The 16,167-nt window shown below is 49.8% G+C and overlaps 1 protein-coding gene across 3 annotated transcripts in view; it reads left to right on the top strand.

The window, feature by feature from the left end:
* ABL1 (ABL proto-oncogene 1, non-receptor tyrosine kinase) overlaps positions 1 to 14,177 on the top strand; it is a 157,874-nt gene extending 143,697 nt beyond the window's left edge. For 2 of the 3 annotated variants that reach the window (XM_012639796.1, XM_012639797.1), the window contains exons 5-11: positions 466 to 550; positions 1,544 to 1,721; positions 3,533 to 3,717; positions 5,802 to 5,954; positions 7,526 to 7,615; positions 7,975 to 8,139; positions 10,591 to 13,892. In XM_012639796.1, coding sequence (XP_012495250.1) covers positions 466 to 550; positions 1,544 to 1,721; positions 3,533 to 3,717; positions 5,802 to 5,954; positions 7,526 to 7,615; positions 7,975 to 8,139; positions 10,591 to 12,296 — 2,562 coding nt within the window. In that variant the 3' untranslated portion in view covers positions 12,297 to 13,892. Of the gene's footprint in view, positions 1 to 465; positions 551 to 1,543; positions 1,722 to 3,532; positions 3,718 to 5,801; positions 5,955 to 7,525; positions 7,616 to 7,974; positions 8,140 to 10,590 lie in introns of all 3 variants that reach the window. The other variant, XM_012639798.1, reaches the window with a different exon arrangement.
* Positions 14,178 to 16,167: the final 1,990 nt, after the last annotated feature.

The raw sequence follows: 16,167 nt of genomic DNA, 5'->3' as shown, positions 1-16,167 counted from the left end.
TGTCTCTTCCCTTAAATCAGGTACATTTCAGATTCTTCAAGTGATGTTTTCTTTATGTTGTGTTAGGACCCCTTGGAAACCAGATGTTTCTTAGGAAAGTAGCCCCATGTTTGTAGTGTCTGCCTCTGCACATCTCCTCCTTGCTTCCCCGCCACAAACTCCAAAAGGTGGGGAAACAAATATGGTCTGCACAGCAGCCAGCACAAGCAAGCCATCAGCACATGCAAGCCAGCTTTGACCTGTTGGCCTGGGTGAGAATTCAAATGTTCAGCACCAAAGAGGAAAATTCTTTGTGCCATTGGGGTGATGATCAGCTGTCATGGAACCTGTCCGAGCAATGTGGCTGCCACAAAAGGTGGCCAAGGATGAGTACGTTGAAGCTCCAATTTACATTAACCATTCAAATTGTACTTTCCCACATAACTTGCTGAAATTATTTCACCACTGGCTTTTTTTCTTCTGTAGGAGGACACCATGGAGGTGGAAGAGTTCTTGAAAGAAGCTGCAGTGATGAAGGAGATCAAGCACCCTAACCTAGTGCAGCTACTGGGTGAGTAAGCATGGCGCTCTGAAGAGAGGGGCTTATGCTCAAACCCTCTGGGGCAACACAGGCGCTGAGAAAGAAGTGAGAGGCAGCTCCCTGCATTACTGGTTCTGATGCGGACATCTCTGCTCTGCCAACAGCTAGCTGCTGGTAAAAGGGCATCCCCTTCGTGGGATGGGGGTGTGTGTGCGTGTGTGTGAGAGAATATGCGATTATTTTAAATGGATACCTAAAAGCAGTCAAATGCAAATCTGAAATTGGCTTCTGAAACTTAAGAATTTCAAGAGTTTTTTCACTGAAGTGATTTTGTAAGTAGACATGATCATCAGGCATAGCGATTTGGGGGTAAATTCACAGTGGTTTAGGTCATTTAGTGTGGGGCCTGGTCTTTGCTTCTGAACTCATGGCAGCCTCTCCCTGTGTGAATTCAAGTTCATTGGCTTGAGAGGAAAAAAAGAGCATGGCCATGTCCCTCCCACAGGAGCACAGTCTCAAGGCACAGGTGCTTGGAACCACGGCAGAAGTTGGGCCCAGGGCTTAGGGGCAGAGTCAGAATCCATTTCAGAAGCCTTTTTCTTTTTCTTTTTTTTTTTTTTTGAGACAGAGTCTCACTCTGTTGCCTGGAGTAGAGTGCCGTGGCGTCAGCCTAGCTCACGGCAACCTCAAACTCCTAGGCTCAAGCAATCCTTCTGCCTCAGCCTCCCGAGTAGCGGGGACTACAGACATGCGCCACCATGCCTGGCTCATTTTTTTTTTTTCTATATAGATTTTTAGTTGTCCAAATAATTTCTTTCTATTTTTAGTAGAGATGGGGTCTCGCTCTTGCTCAGGCTGGTCTCGAACTCCTGAACTCAAACGATCCACCCGCCTCGGCCTCCCAGAGTGCTAGGATTACAGGCGCGAGCCACTGCGCCCGGCCAGAAGCCTTTTTCTTTAGAAAGGTGTTTGTTCAGTCAGGAGTAGAGCCGTGTGCTAAAGTCCTCAGTGTCTCATTGGCAGGGGTCTGCACCCGGGAGCCCCCGTTCTACATCATCACCGAGTTCATGACCTATGGGAACCTGTTGGATTATCTGAGAGAGTGTAACCGGCAGGAGGTGAATGCTGTGGTGCTGCTGTACATGGCTACTCAGATCTCGTCAGCCATGGAGTACCTGGAGAAGAAGAACTTCATCCACAGGTAGAGGCCTGGCGAAGCAGCCCAAGCTGCGGAGCCACAGAGTGTGGAGTCAGGCAGCCTGTGCAAAGGCCCAACCTGCAAGGTCTTAGGACTCAGCTTCTAACCTCAGTGCTGGCAGCACAGTGCGCCTTGGAAAGGCAAACACTGGGTCCCTGACACAGCCAGCTTCAGGCCCGCATCCAGGGCTAAATTCAGCCAGGCCTAGACCCTGGACCTACAAAGCAGTTCATCCCCAGGGTGAAAAAATATTTCATTTCTGAACCATTTTGGGCTAAGTAGAATATTAAATGAAGTTCATAGAAGGCATCCTTCCTGACAATCACAGCTCCCCCTGAAATGGAGCGCTCATTGTTCTGCGAGGCCAGTGTTCATCAGTAATGACCTCTTTCTGGGAGCAGTTGGCGTTGCTTTTACACAAACTCATGATAATGGCCAGTGCACGGGTTTTGTTTTTTAGTGTGTGGGTTTTTTTCTCCTTTCTCTTTATTATCATTTCATTCTCCACTTAACTTGCTGTCATCTGGTTCAGGGATGTTTCCATGATTGTCGGAATTGTATATATGTAGGCCGAAATTAAGTGTCTTTGCTGTTGTAAACCCTGGAGTGTTTTGACCTTCAAGTGTGCCACAATTATCTTGGTCTTCGCATTCTTTACTGGTGGAAATGGCTTCCTAGCAAAGTGACGGCCTATGCAAGACAGAGCCTGATGGGCTTTGCTGGAGTCTTTCATACAAGATGTTTTCCACACCACCATTGTGACCTTTCCTACCCAATTAACTCAGGTGTGAAACCTCTACATGAGATTTCATAGCGAGGAATAAGAGTAGCATGTGTGAAATGCTGGCAGCTCCTAGCAAGACAGATTTTCTATGCTCCACGATAGCCTGATCCAGATGCTCATGGCAGTCAGGCAAGTGAACCCTCTGATGCTGCAGATTGAGATGCCTTGACTTCTGGTTTGCCTTGCATGGCTAGGTCTGTTCCTTCTTCATTCAGGCAAACTTAAGATGCTTTACCAAAATCCTATTAGCACAACTCTTCTGTATTTCTCTCTCACTGCTGACGATCAGGCTATCTCATGCAGCCATCACCGTAAGTGCTGCCTCTTCCCATTCCTCTCTTCCAGTTTGCCTTGTGGTTTTGTAGTTAACATTCACAAAGCAAAGATTAGACTCCTGCCTCCCTGGGAGAATCAGGAGGTGAGAGGAGGCAGATTATGCAGGAGAGAGTTTTTAGGATACATTTGGGTAAGCATCAGGAAGAAAAAGAGTAGGAAACACAATTTGGGTAAAGAATGCCATGGGCTTTATTTTATTTTTCCCTGTCAAGTCTGGATAGGACAAGCGGAGACTCACTCTGATACAAGCTTCTCGGGATCGAGGACTAGGCTAAGTGTTTGTTCCCCATGCCCGGCATAGAGTAGCAGTAACACTTACTGTTCTTCAGCCTGGGTCTAAGCACCTTGCATATTAATTCATTACCCCTCACAGCAACCCAAAGAGATAGGCACTGCTGTTATCATCTTCATTTTACGGATGAGGTAACGGAATCCCAAGGTAATTAACTTGCTGCGGGTCACACGGCCCAGGAGCCCACTCCCAGTGCCTCTGCTGCCTCTCCCCAGGGTGGGAGATCACGGTGTGTTTGCTGAGGGACTGGCGCTGCTTCCCAGTGGGGTGTTAGCACAAGTTTCTAGGGGACCAGACTCAATCTTTCCATTGTCAGGGTTGCACCTTTGCTCAGCAGCAGTAGATTTACGAAACTAGAAAATTGGCCAGGAGTTCTCATGGGTGAACTTTTTCCTTTCTCAGAGATCTTGCTGCCCGAAACTGCCTGGTAGGTGAGAACCACTTGGTAAAGGTGGCTGATTTCGGCCTGAGCAGGTTAATGACAGGGGATACTTACACAGCCCACGCCGGAGCCAAGTTCCCGATCAAGTGGACGGCGCCTGAAAGCCTGGCCTACAACAAGTTCTCTATCAAGTCTGACGTTTGGGGTAAGGGCTGCTCATGGGAGGACGTCACGCCTGCTGCGGGAGGCTTTCTTTCCTTCTCTCCTGGCTTTTTTACTGCCTCTTTGTTGCTCTTCCCTTTCTTTTTCTTCTCTTCATTACTTAATTCTCCTTCTTCTTTTGTGTCTTCCTCTCTAATTTGAAAATCCGTTCTCTTGTTTTCTTTTCAAAATGAAGTAAAAGTGAACTTTTTATTCCTAAATAATCCAGAATCATTTTTTTCCTTTTCTTTTCTTTATGTCTTCATTCTAAGTTTGCTGCTTGGATTTTGGATTTGCTCGGGCAGCTAGCTGACCCTGCAGGCACCTAGGATCTTCCCCAATGCAGGGTAGAAGCTTAGAAGCTGTTTAGAAGTCTCGTGACAATTTAAAAAAATTTTTTTTTATTATGACAAATTCTAAGCCTACACTGAAGATAATAGAGTTGTACAGTGACACCCCCCACGCCAAGCCCATCACCCCACGCTGGTGACCCCTCATGGTGCGCTTGCTTCCTCTGGGCCCCACCCGCTCCCTACCCTTACTACTTTGAAGCAAATTCCAGACATCACATTATTTTGCACAGAAGTATTTCAGTATGAGTCTCTTAAAGATGACGTTTTTATTAGCATGATAACATTGCTACCCCCAACATTGGCAGTTACTTCTGATATTTTCAAATATGCATTCAGTGTTCACACTTTCAATTGAACCATAAAAATCACACTTTTTTTTAAAAGTGTTTGAACTGAGATCCAATTACGGTTAACGGTGCGTTAGTTGCTCTGTCACTTCAGTCTCTTCTAATCTGTGAGCTCCCTCTCCGTGTCTTTATCTCCCTTGCCATGTATTTATTGAAGAAACCCCCCCTCACATGTCTCTGAGAGTTTCCCACAACTGGGTTTTGCTCACAGCATCCACAGTGCGATCTAATCTGCTCCTCTGGCTTCAGTACTCCTGGTAAATGGGTAGTTGGCACTAGACAGTTTGATCACATTCAGGTTTGGCTTTTTCTTTCTTTTAGTAAGAGTATGTCAGGAGGTGGCATGCTCTGCCATCAGTAGTTACATAATGCTTGATTTTCTCCCTTTTTGTGATTTTTAGCAGTTATTGATACCCAGAGCCTAGATCTGATAGTTTGCTAGGGGTTGCCAGATGGTAATTCTCTAATTCTGTCATTCCTGATTCGTTTATTAGTGGACTACTTCTGCAAGAAGAAACTGCCCTTCATCTGTTTGGTTACACACTGGTCAGTTCATATAGGAAAAGCAGGTTAAATTCCTGCTCCTTTGCCTTTATTTACCAGTTTTTGAAATAATAAGTTGGTTTCTTAATATTCTTCAATGGTGACCAATTAGGGTTTTTTGTTTTTGTTTTCTTTTGTAATATTATTATGAACTCTTAGATTTAAGTATATTTAATGTGTTTCCATCGACTGCAGTTATTTTCCCTGTTGATATCCAGATTGTCTCATCTTCCAGTGGAAACTTCAGATTAGTTCCTAGGCCTTTTGACATTACCCTTATAGTCTTCCATGACATCCATGCTCTCTGAAATGACAATATATTCTAGGTTCATTCCCTGCCCCAGACAGTTTGTCTAAGGAGTCCTGGTTCCTTTAATGGGAAATGGAATTTCAAGGCCATAATCTGGGATTTGAAAACTTTCAAAGACCTCCTAAGATTTTTATGGCTTTTTGGAGTTGGAAGGAGCCTTGGAGATAATCTTACACACCTGAAAAGGAGTGATGGCCAGTCTCAGGCGTTGGTCATCTGACATCCAGCCCGAGGTTCCTTCCACCACATATCCCATCAAGATGGCCACATTACTTAAAAGACCCTCGAGGGGCTTATAACCCAGTTGTTCTCTCTCCTTTACCATGTTTTAGTCTGTGTTATGAGTAAACTGAAAATCTCATTCTGTCCTGTTTTGTCTTGGGCTATTTGTGACTAAGAGCCTGGCAAAATGTCAGTGCCTGGGCTGTGTCTGAGTGCATAACTTCTGATGTCTGTTGCACAGGTAACCAATTAAATGCAATGTGGTTAAATCTTATACATCTTGGACAGCCTTTCTCTTTCTTTCTTCTTTTAGCATTTGGAGTATTGCTTTGGGAAATTGCTACCTATGGCATGTCACCATACCCGGGAATTGACCTGTCCCAGGTATATGAGCTGCTGGAGAAAGACTACCGCATGGAGCGCCCAGAAGGCTGTCCAGAGAAGGTCTACGAACTCATGCGAGCATGTGAGCCTTCCCCAGCCTGTTCTAAAAGTATATGTGGGCACTGTAAGAAGTTCCAGCAATGCAGGAGTATATAAAGTAAAAAATTAAAGTCTTTCCATTTGCTCTCTCTGTTCCAATTCTTTTGAAGCAACTAATATAGCAGTTTGATACAGATTTTTTCAGACTTTTTCAGTGGTTCTACATACCTTTATTTACAGGTAGTATATATGTGAGTTGTTTTCGTGAGGTTTTTTTTGGTTGGTTTGTTTGTTTTGAGACAGTCTTGCTCTGTTGCCCCAGGTAGAATACAGTGGCATCATCATAGCTCACTGCAACTTCAAACTCCTGAGCTCAAGCGATCCTCCTGCCTCAGCCTCCTGAATAGCTGGGACAGCAGGTGTACCACCATGCCTGGCTAATTTTTCTATTTTTGTAAAGATGGGGTCTCACTCTTGCTCAGGCTAGTCTCAAACTCCTAAGCTCAAACAATCTTCCTGCCTTGGCTTCCCAGAGTGCTGGGATTACAGGCGTGAGCCACTGTGCCCAGCCTTGTTTACATTTTTTTAAGCAAAAATGGGATTGGTGGATACCAAACCTGGGTTTCGTATTAGTAAATACAGATTCCTGGGCCCTGCCTTCAGACATTCTGCTATAATTGCTAAACACTCAAGATGATGTTTATCCTGTTAGTCGTATATTATTTACATATGTCTAGTTATGCTGTGTCCTTATCTGCTTTTTTATCATATGTTTTGTAAGATATTTATATGATCATTTCCGCTGTGTTTTTTCCCCTCGGCAGTATGACAGGCATGCCTTTCCATGTCTGTATGTTCAGATCTCTCTCTCCCTTCCCCCACCTTTTATTTTTATATAGCTGCCTAGCATTCCATTAAAGGATTTAATGCACTCATTTCTCCAGCCTTCTTTTGATGAGCATTTGGTTGTTTTATACGTTTGTTTGGGTTTCGCTATTATAAACAAGGCAGGAATGAACATCCTTATACATGCATATCTCTGGGTACTTATACTAGTATTTCTAAACATTGAACTGTGGGTTCAAAGGATTGTGTGGATTTTAAATTTTGATAAATTTTACCAAATCGTCTTCCAAAATGGTTGTGCCAGTTTATACGCCTGTCAGAAGTGTATGAGAGTGACTGCACATGCTCCCCAGAACTGGGTTTTATCAATCTGTTTAATCCTCATTTTAGTCTTATTTTCATTAGTGTTTTTTTATTGATGAGGATTTCAGACTTTGGTAATCATGATGTGAGGATGAGATAGAAGTGAGCTGTTTGGCTTAGTAATTTCCTATACCTGCTGGAGTGGGGCTGAGGAAATACATTTATAAATGCAGTTCTTGCTGTCAACGTCTACAATCCATATTCCTGACAGCATGTATTGTCTTTTCAAATTCTTAATATCTGTAATAGGACACAATGGCATTTGTCATTTTAACTTGTCACAGCAAAAGATGGTTAGCAGGATTGGCACGCTTCTTTCATTTCCAGACTTTTCCTTGAGAATTGCTAGCTTCTCGTTGTTAGCAAGGCCTCATGGGTGGTCTGACTTGGGTCTTATCTGTCCAGGTTGGCAGTGGAATCCCTCTGACCGGCCCTCCTTCGCTGAAATCCACCAAGCCTTTGAAACAATGTTCCAGGAATCCAGTATCTCAGATGGTAAAGTACCTGTCCCCAGGGTACCTGCAAGGGGGGTGAAAGGTTGGATTGAGGGTGACCATGTGGGACTCCAGCCTGGGTCCTTCAGTTCACTTCCTGGGAGAAGTGCTCATAGGCCCACAAACCATCTGAGACCAGAAAGCTGGACAGAGGTGTTCAGTGTCGGACAGTCTGCTTTCTGCAGCCCTGTAGAGATTTCTGAGAAATACCAAGTGCTGTTTCTCCAGCATCTGTGTCCCTTTTCTCTAGCCATGTATAGATGACCATTGTTATTTTAAAAAGAAAGAGAGAACCCTCACGCTAAACCGACTGATACTGACGGTGCTGAGTTTTTGTTTGTGTGCACATGCGATTCTTAGAAGTGGAAAAGGAGCTGGGGAAACAAGGCGTCCGAGGGGCCGCGAGCACCTTGCTTCAGGCTCCAGAGCTGCCCACCAAGACCAGGACCTCCAGGAGAGCTGCAGAGCACAAAGATGCCACCGACGTGCCTGAGGTGCCCCACCCCAAGGGCCAGGGAGAGAGCGGTATGTCCCCACCCCCGTCACTCTTCTCTCCTCCCTGCCAGAGGCCCAGGGCCCACCAGCCTTTGGGCCCATGTAGGTGAATGGGAAGCTGTGCTTGGAGCCCACACAGGCATATCCTTCCTCAGTGGGCTAGCTCGGACAGAGGAGTGTCCTCTCCCACAGCGCCCTGTCTCCTACCTCTGGGAGTCGCTTAGGAGCTGTTGGCTTCGGCAGTCAGTTCAGTGAGTTGAGCAGAGGTGCTTACGAAGCTGCTGAGCAGCAAGCCTGCCTTTCATCTGTTGTTGCAGCGTCTGCGGCTGCACTCTCTGGGCAGTTGCAACAACAGTAAGTGTTGAGCCAAGTGACAAGCAGCTTGCTATGAAAGCACCAACATGAAAACCTCGCAGGAGCTAAGTGGAACCAGGAGACGCCGTGTGCAGAGCTAGTGTCCTCATGGTTTCTGGGAGGAATGTCTTTCTGGTGCTGTTGCCTAGGCGAGTGAGGGAGATGGAGTCGGTTCAAGAGGGATCTCAAGATGTTATCAAAAATAATATTAGCAACATTTATCTAGTGCTTCCGGTGTGCCAGGCTCCGTTTTGTCACTCCCCCACAGCCTGGGTTCTGCTGCAGACAGCTGAATGAAAGTACCAGGGTGGCCAAGCTTCTGGGTTTGTCCAGGCTTCTGGGACATGTTGACAGTGAACTGGACTCCAATGGACTACTGAGTGGGCCCGTGGGAAGGGACAGGACAAAGCCAAGTTTTTTTTGTTTCTGTTTTGTTTTTGTTTTTGTTTTTTAGAGACAGAGTCTTGCTTTGTTGGCCCAGCTAGAGTGCAGTGGTGTCATCGTAGCTCACTGCAACCTCCATTTCCTGAGCTCAAGCAATCCTCCTGCCTCAGCCTCCTGAGTAGCTGAGACTATAGGCACATGCCATGACACCCAGCTAATTTTTCTATTTTTAGTAGAGATGGGTCTCACTTTTGCTCAGGCTGGTCTCAAACTCCTGAGCAATCCTCCCGCCTTGGCCTCCTAGAGTGCTAGGATTACAGGTATGAGCCACCACACCCGGCCCAAAACCATGTTTTGATGGACATTTATGATGGGATATCTACTTACAGCAGAATCTGTAGATCCCATTTTTTTTTATTGTGTACCCATATTTTTAAAAATGGGCAAAAAAAAGTTGAATGTACAGCCTATGTGTATAGTAAGTAAAGTATGCACATATACACACTACTGTAGGAATATGGTATGTGTATTATAAAATACACACTTAAAAGATTGACATAAATTCTAATTATAATACTTTCTTCCTACGTCCCCACTTGATCATCTTGCTCACCCAGTTGGGAGGTTCTGGCATATAGACTCTCCAGAACCTTTGACCCTTCGTCTTTCTGTTAGTTTTCATGATTTCAGATAGTTGAGCAGTGGGGAGGAGAGGCCCCCGTGGGAACGCTGTGCTTATTACAGCCCAGTGATTAGCATTCGTGTTCGTCTGTGCCGTCAGTCCTCATCGGAGGGGTCTTTTGATACGTGATCTCGTGGTGAGCCGAGGGTATCAGTGAGCTACCCAGCACTGAAGTGGAGCTGAGTATGATTCCTTAGCATTTCAGTCTCTCAGCCTTCTTCCGCTGGATTAGAGTTTTGTGAGGTCCTTGGTGTTCCTTGATTCAAATGTCCTGCGTGCTGCCTTGGGTTCTGATAAACACACACTTGTACCTCTGTTCTGAGTTACAGGGTGCCGACAGAAACCTCTCTTCTTGTAGCTGACCTCTGAGGGAGAATTCTGTCATTCACAGGGGCTTGGCAACACCAAAATGAGTTCTTATAAGCTAGTATTCATCTTTAAAGAACGCCCATTTAAAAATTGTCGAAGTTCATTTCTTCTTGTTTCCCACACGTAGTGGCCCCTTGTCCCTTCCCCGCTGTGGCATGCAGCCCCTTCCCTCCAGGTCATGCCTTGTAGGCACCTCGACTGGCTGGCTGGTGTGAGAGCCGCAGGTTCTGACCCTTTGCTTGGCCCTGTCGTTTTGACTTACCAGAGAATGACGCTGGAGGGACCTCACTGCTTCAAAGTAAGCCAGTGCTGGGATGAAGAGGCCAGGGCCATCCAGTTTTTTGTTCCCCCATCATCAAGGAGAGATACCTAAGCCTTTCCTGTGATGATACTAACGGCAGCAGTGGCGTTTATTGAGAGTCGATGTGCCGGGAGCTGGGACATGTGCTCCACGTTCGCCATGCCATTGACGCTCTCACCGCACTGTAGTCCATTTTGTAAGTGAGAAAGCTGGCGATGAGCAGAGAAGTCACTGTCGGGGCCTCGTGGAGAGTGGGTGGCAGAGCTGGTTATCAGACCCAGGCCTGTCAGAGCCCAGACTCCCGGCCACTCTGCAGTGTGGGGTGGCCAGCCCCAAGCTCACCATGCAAGAGCCTTTGGTCTGGAGTTCAGCTCTTCCCAATGTGTTTCAGATCCTCTGGATCAGGAGCCTACTGTGTCTCCATTGCTCCCTCGAAAAGAGCGAGGTCCCCCAGATGGCGGCCTGAATGAAGATGAGCGCCTTCTGCCCAAAGACAAAAAGACCAACTTGTTCAGCGCCTTGATCAAGAAGAAGAAGAAAACAGCCCCAGCCCCTCCCAAGCGCAGCAGCTCCTTCCGCGAGATGGACGGCCAGCCAGAGCGCAGGGCGGCCAGCGAGGAAGAAGGCCGGGACATCAGCAACGGGGCATTAACTTGCACCCCTCTGGACGCAGCCGAGCCAGCTAAGTCCCCAAAGCCCAGCAATGGGGCTGCCGTCCCCAACGGAGCCCTCCGGGAGTCAGGGGGCGCAGGCTTCCGGTCTCCCCACCTGTGGAAAAAGTCCAGCACCCTGACCAGCAGCCGCGTGGCAGCAGGCGAGGAAGAGGGTGGCGGCAGCTCCAGCAAGCGCTTCCTGCGATCCTGCTCTGCCTCCTGCATGCCCCACGGGGCCAAAGACACAGAGTGGAGGTCAGTCACACTGCCTCGGGACTTGCAGTCCACCGGAAGACAGTTTGACTCGTCCACATTTGGAGGGCACAAAAGTGAAAAGCCAGCTCTGCCTCGGAAGCGGGCAAGTGAGAACCAGCTGACCAGAGGCACTGTGACTCCCCCACCCAGGCTGGTGAAAAAGAACGAGGAAGCTGCTGACGAGGTCTTCAAAGACACCACGGAGTCTAGCCCGGGCTCCAGCCCTCCCAGTCTGACTCCAAAACCCCTCCGTCGGCACGTCATGGTGGCTCCTTCCTCGGGCCTCCCCCACAAGGAAGAGACTGGGAAGGGCGGCGCCATAGGGATCGCAGTTGCAGCTGAGCCCGTGCCCCCCACCAGCAGAGTGGGGTCAGGCGCACCCGCAGGCACCAGCAAGGCCCCTGCAGAGGAGCCCAGAGTGAGGAGGCACAAGCACTCCTCTGAGTCTCCTGGAAGAGACAGGGGGAAACTGTCCAAGCTCAAACCTGCCCCGCCGCCCCCTCCAACTTCCGCAGGGAAGGCTGGAAAGCCCTCGCAGAGCCCGAGCCAGGAGGCAGCCGGGGAGGCAGGCACCAGCGTGAAAACAAAATCCACGAGTCTGGCTGTTGATGCTGTGAACAGTGATGCTGCCAAACCCAGCCAGCTAGGAGAGGGTGTCAAAAAGCCTGTGCTCCCGTCCATACCAAAGCCACAGTCATCCACCAAGCCGTCGGGGACCCCCACCAGCCCAGCCCCTGCTCCCTCCACGTTGCCATCAGCATCTTCAGCCCTGGCAGGGGACCAGCCATCTTCCACCGCCTTCATCCCTCTCATATCCACCCGCGTGTCTCTTCGGAAAACCCGCCAGCCTCCTGAGCGGATCGCCAGTGGCGCTATCACCAAGGGCGTGGTTCTGGACAGCACCGAGGCCCTGTGCCTCGCCATCTCTAGGAACTCGGAACAGATGGCCAGCCACAGTGCGGTGCTAGAAGCTGGCAAAAACCTCTACACATTCTGCGTGAGCTACGTGGATTCCATCCAGCAAATGAGGAACAAGTTTGCCTTCCGCGAGGCCATCAACAAGCTGGAGAATAACCTTCGGGAGCTCCAGATCTGCCCAGCACCAGCAGGCAGTGGCCCAGCGGCCACTCAGGACTTCAGCAAGCTACTCAGTTCCGTAAAGGAAATCAGCGACATTGTTCAGAGGTAGCAGAAGCCAGGAGTCAAGCCAGCTAGAGCTGCCTGCAGCACATGAGGGCTCACCCGTGCCGTGACAGTGTCTGACAAGGGACCAGTGAGTCGGCACCTTGGCCCAGGAGCTCTGCGCCAGGCACAGCCGAGGGCCCCCGTGGAGTCCAGCCCTACTACCTATGTGTGCACCAACTGTCCTCCTGCACCATCTTCCGCCCCAGCCAGGCCTCCCTGAGCCAGCTCTGTCCTCAAGTTTTCTCTGTGGAGTCCCCACTCGCTCTATGGACTGCGGTTGGCACACCAGGGCCCATCAGGCGTGGTTGCCACCGAGTGCTTTGGACTGAGCTCTCCAGGTCGGGTGGGAACGGCCAAAAAGGAGTGTCCTTTTCATTTTTATCTCTGGAGACCTTGCTCTGGCTGTGCCTTCTCCTTCCATTTATCCCAAAAACGGAAGCCTGAACCAAGGCCACGAGCCTCATCCCCTCCCCAGTCCTCATCCCTGCACCTCCTGCGTTGAAGATGTGTTTCAAGAACCACATTCTGGGAGCGACAGGCACAAGTGCCACCAGCTGGTCACTCTGCCCTCCTCTGCTGCCCGGGGCCGGGTGCACTTGCCGTTCCCTCATGTGCAGGACAGCCCCTGATTCGGGTGGGAACCAGGGTGCTAAAGCCAACTAGCCTTGTGTTCCGGACAGGTGGGAGCTGTCATCTGTCCTGTCCACATCCCCGAGCCCTGTTCTTGCAGTCTTTGACATGCACTGCCAAGTCCTGGCGAGAAAGCTTGAGTCTTAAGGGTAGCAGGTCACTGTCGCTGCCGACCCCCCAGTAGAACAGGGGCAGGGCAGGGAGGCAGTGGTTGGTTGGGTGAACGGCCGGTGCCCGGCTAGCCCTGGACTGGGCCTCAGCCAGTCTGCGGTGGCCCAGGGTGAACTTTCTGTCACACATCCAGGTGCCCTGAAAAGGTCTTGATTTTGGACCCTTCTCCTTCCCTCGCCGGCCCTTCCCTTTGTGGCAAGACAGTCTCCAGTTTTCTGGAGTTCTTGAAGCATTTCAAAGCTCTACCCTCTGCACAGCCGTTTGCACACAGAAGGACACTGCCACGGGCGCCAGCACACAGGAAAGGACTGTTGGCACCAAAGGCCTGACCACTGTTGGCTGCGCTCTCGAATCAGGCTAATGTCTTTTATTTAATTACAGTGAGCAACACTTGGCCTCATGTTTCTGTAGGGTCATCAGGGAGTGTTAAGAAAACCACAAATGAAGCCCCAGAAAGTATTTCAAAGAGCAGGCCTTGGTGTCTCCTCCCCCGGGTTGCCCAGGAGCAGAGCTGAGGGACAGAGACCATGACTCTCGGGGCAGGGACCCCAGGTCTACTGGACCTTGACCTAGAGCAGCTAACTCTAGGAGGAGTGGGCAGGCGCCTGCCCCCGGCCTCAGCTGGGCCCAGGGAAACCCCCTTCCCACTCCCTGCGCCGCCTCAGGCCGGGACCTCACAGCACCTATTTTTACACTCGTCACCTAAACTTGTATTTTATTTTTCTGGTAGAAATGGTTTCCTCCGGATCGTTTTATGCGGTTCTCACAGTGCATCACCTCTTTGCCCCCGATGGCTGTGTCGCGCAGCCTGCGGGAGGCGCTAGACACCGACAGCGGCCTTGCAGACCCACCGGGTATCCCCGACTGCCTGTTCCCACGAGGTACTGGTCTCTCCTTTTTGTTAACATGATGTGCCACTATATTTTACATTTATACCTTGGTATTACACTCTTTTGTAGACTTGCTCTTTTATAAATGACATGTAAATAGTTTTCCACTCTCTCTGGAATGCCTGTGGGGTCCCTCCTTTTTTTTTCCTGGGTCCAGTACATTTTGTTTCTGTATATGACTCTGTGTTTTTTGAATCCAAATCTGTTCTCTGTAGTATTTTTTAAATAAATCAGTGTTTACAACTCTAGAGTCCTTGGCAGATTGCTTTGGTCTGTGATCCTTCCCTGTTCTGAGCCGCTGTGTGTGGACAGGGCTGCAGTGGGTTCTGGTTCCCTGAAGGGGCTGGGGGCCCCCCCGCACTGGGTCCTACAGGGCAGTGGCGGAGCTGCCACCCAGCGGCCAGGGCCCCTGCGGCCTGTGTGCTCACGGGCCGATTCGCAGGCGCATTCCCTGCTCTGTCAGGCCCTTCCTGTGCCCTTCCTGTGCCCTTCCTGTGCCCTTGGCGCTTGTTTGGCAGCAGCCCGGCTCTTGTCGCATCGCTGAGAGTGGGCTGTGCCTCCACACGGGCCACTTCTCACTGGCGGTGTCAGGCCATCACAGCATCCCTGAAGAGCAGTGAGGAGGTGACTTGCTGAGTTCCTTGCTGGCTGCATCCCTGTCCCCCCCCCAGTGTGCCTTTTCTCTCTTTACCTTTGAACCCCCTGCCCTCAGCTCCAGGCCTCCTCGCTTACTTGTGTTCCACATCCTGGGTGTCCTGTTTCTTCGTGTGGACGAGGAGGAGAGGAGGTATGCTGGCCTTTGAGGCGGTGCAGTGTGCCCCCAGGGGACTGTCAGGTGGGAGAGCTGACTCTGCCTCAGCTCTGTCTCTGCCAGGCTGACAGCTTGGAAGGGGAAGTTGGGAAGTCAGCAGCGCCCTCTGCTAATGATACTTATTAAGCCAGCAGGCCCGTCAGAGGCTGCACGTCCTGCTCAGCAGAGCATACTGAAGCGCACGGCTCAGTGAGCTCTTCGCGGGAGACCTCAGCAGCAAGACGCGCTGCGCAGCAGGCGGCGGGGGCCAAGGCTGGCGACACCTGCCGCAGCGTGCTCACAGCGAGTGGCTGCAGCAGTGCAGGGCACCAGGTTCTCCTCCCGTTTCACAGAGACAAAAACTGAGGCTGGGTCCACAGAGGTGCTCACCGGTTGGACCGTAACTGGACACCAGGTGTCCTAAGTCTGGGGCTTTTCTGTGGCCGACAGCATCATCCTTGAGTGACTGTTCCCAAGTCTGAAAGAAGATACAGAATGATTCTGGTGACAGCTACAACTGGCACTGCACCGACGTGTCAGGTGTGGACCCTTCATGGAGTCCTGCCAGCCCCGCAGCAGCCTCTCGGGCAGGCGTATCATCATCCCGTCTCCCAGTGCTGAGCCATGAGGTTGCGTGACCAGTCATGCGGCAGACATGCCTGTGTGGAGTACGACACTGCTTGTCTCCTGAAGGATCTTTTGTGTGTCACTCAAGCTTATAAAACTTAGTTTGGTTTAGCCATTCTAAGACAGTGGTTTCTTAATCTTTTTTAGGTCATAGAAACTCTTGAAATTCTAATGAAAACTGTGGATCCCAGCCCCAGATAATGCACATATGTGCACACACAATTATTTCCAGATAATTTTTTTTTTTTTTTTGAGACAGAGTCTCACTCTTTTGCCTGGGCTAGAGTGAGTGCCGTGGCATCAGCCTAGCTCACAGCAATCTCAGACTCCTGGGCTCAAGCAATCCTACTGCCTCAGCCTCCCAAGTAGCTGGGACTACAGGCATGTGCCACCATGCCTGGCTAATTTTTTCTATATATTTTTAGCTGTCCAATTAATTTCTTTCTATTTTTGGTAGAGACGGGGTCTCGCTCTTGCCCAGGCTGGTCTCAAACTCCCGAGCTCAAACAATCCGCCCGCCTCAGCCTCCCAGAGTGCTAGGATTACAGGCATGAGCCACCGCGCCCGGCCCCTATTTCCAGATAATTTTGAGTCCTGCCCACGAGGTCTTGCACCAAAGGAGTCCCCCAGGGACCAAGCCCAACAAAGGGGCAAGCAGCTACTATTGTTACCATCACAAAACAAGCCTAAAGTATCGTAAATTCCCTTTAAAATCAAACAAACAAAAAACTGAAAACAACATCCAGATGTCTGTCAATAGAAAAAAG

Source organism: Propithecus coquereli, unplaced genomic scaffold (assembly GCF_000956105.1).
Source record: "Propithecus coquereli isolate 6110/MARCELLA unplaced genomic scaffold, Pcoq_1.0 Scaffold142, whole genome shotgun sequence".
NCBI lineage: Eukaryota > Metazoa > Chordata > Mammalia > Primates > Indriidae > Propithecus > Propithecus coquereli.
The sequence above is the reverse complement of the archived record's forward strand: the minus strand, read 5'-3'. Positions and strand labels throughout refer to the sequence as shown.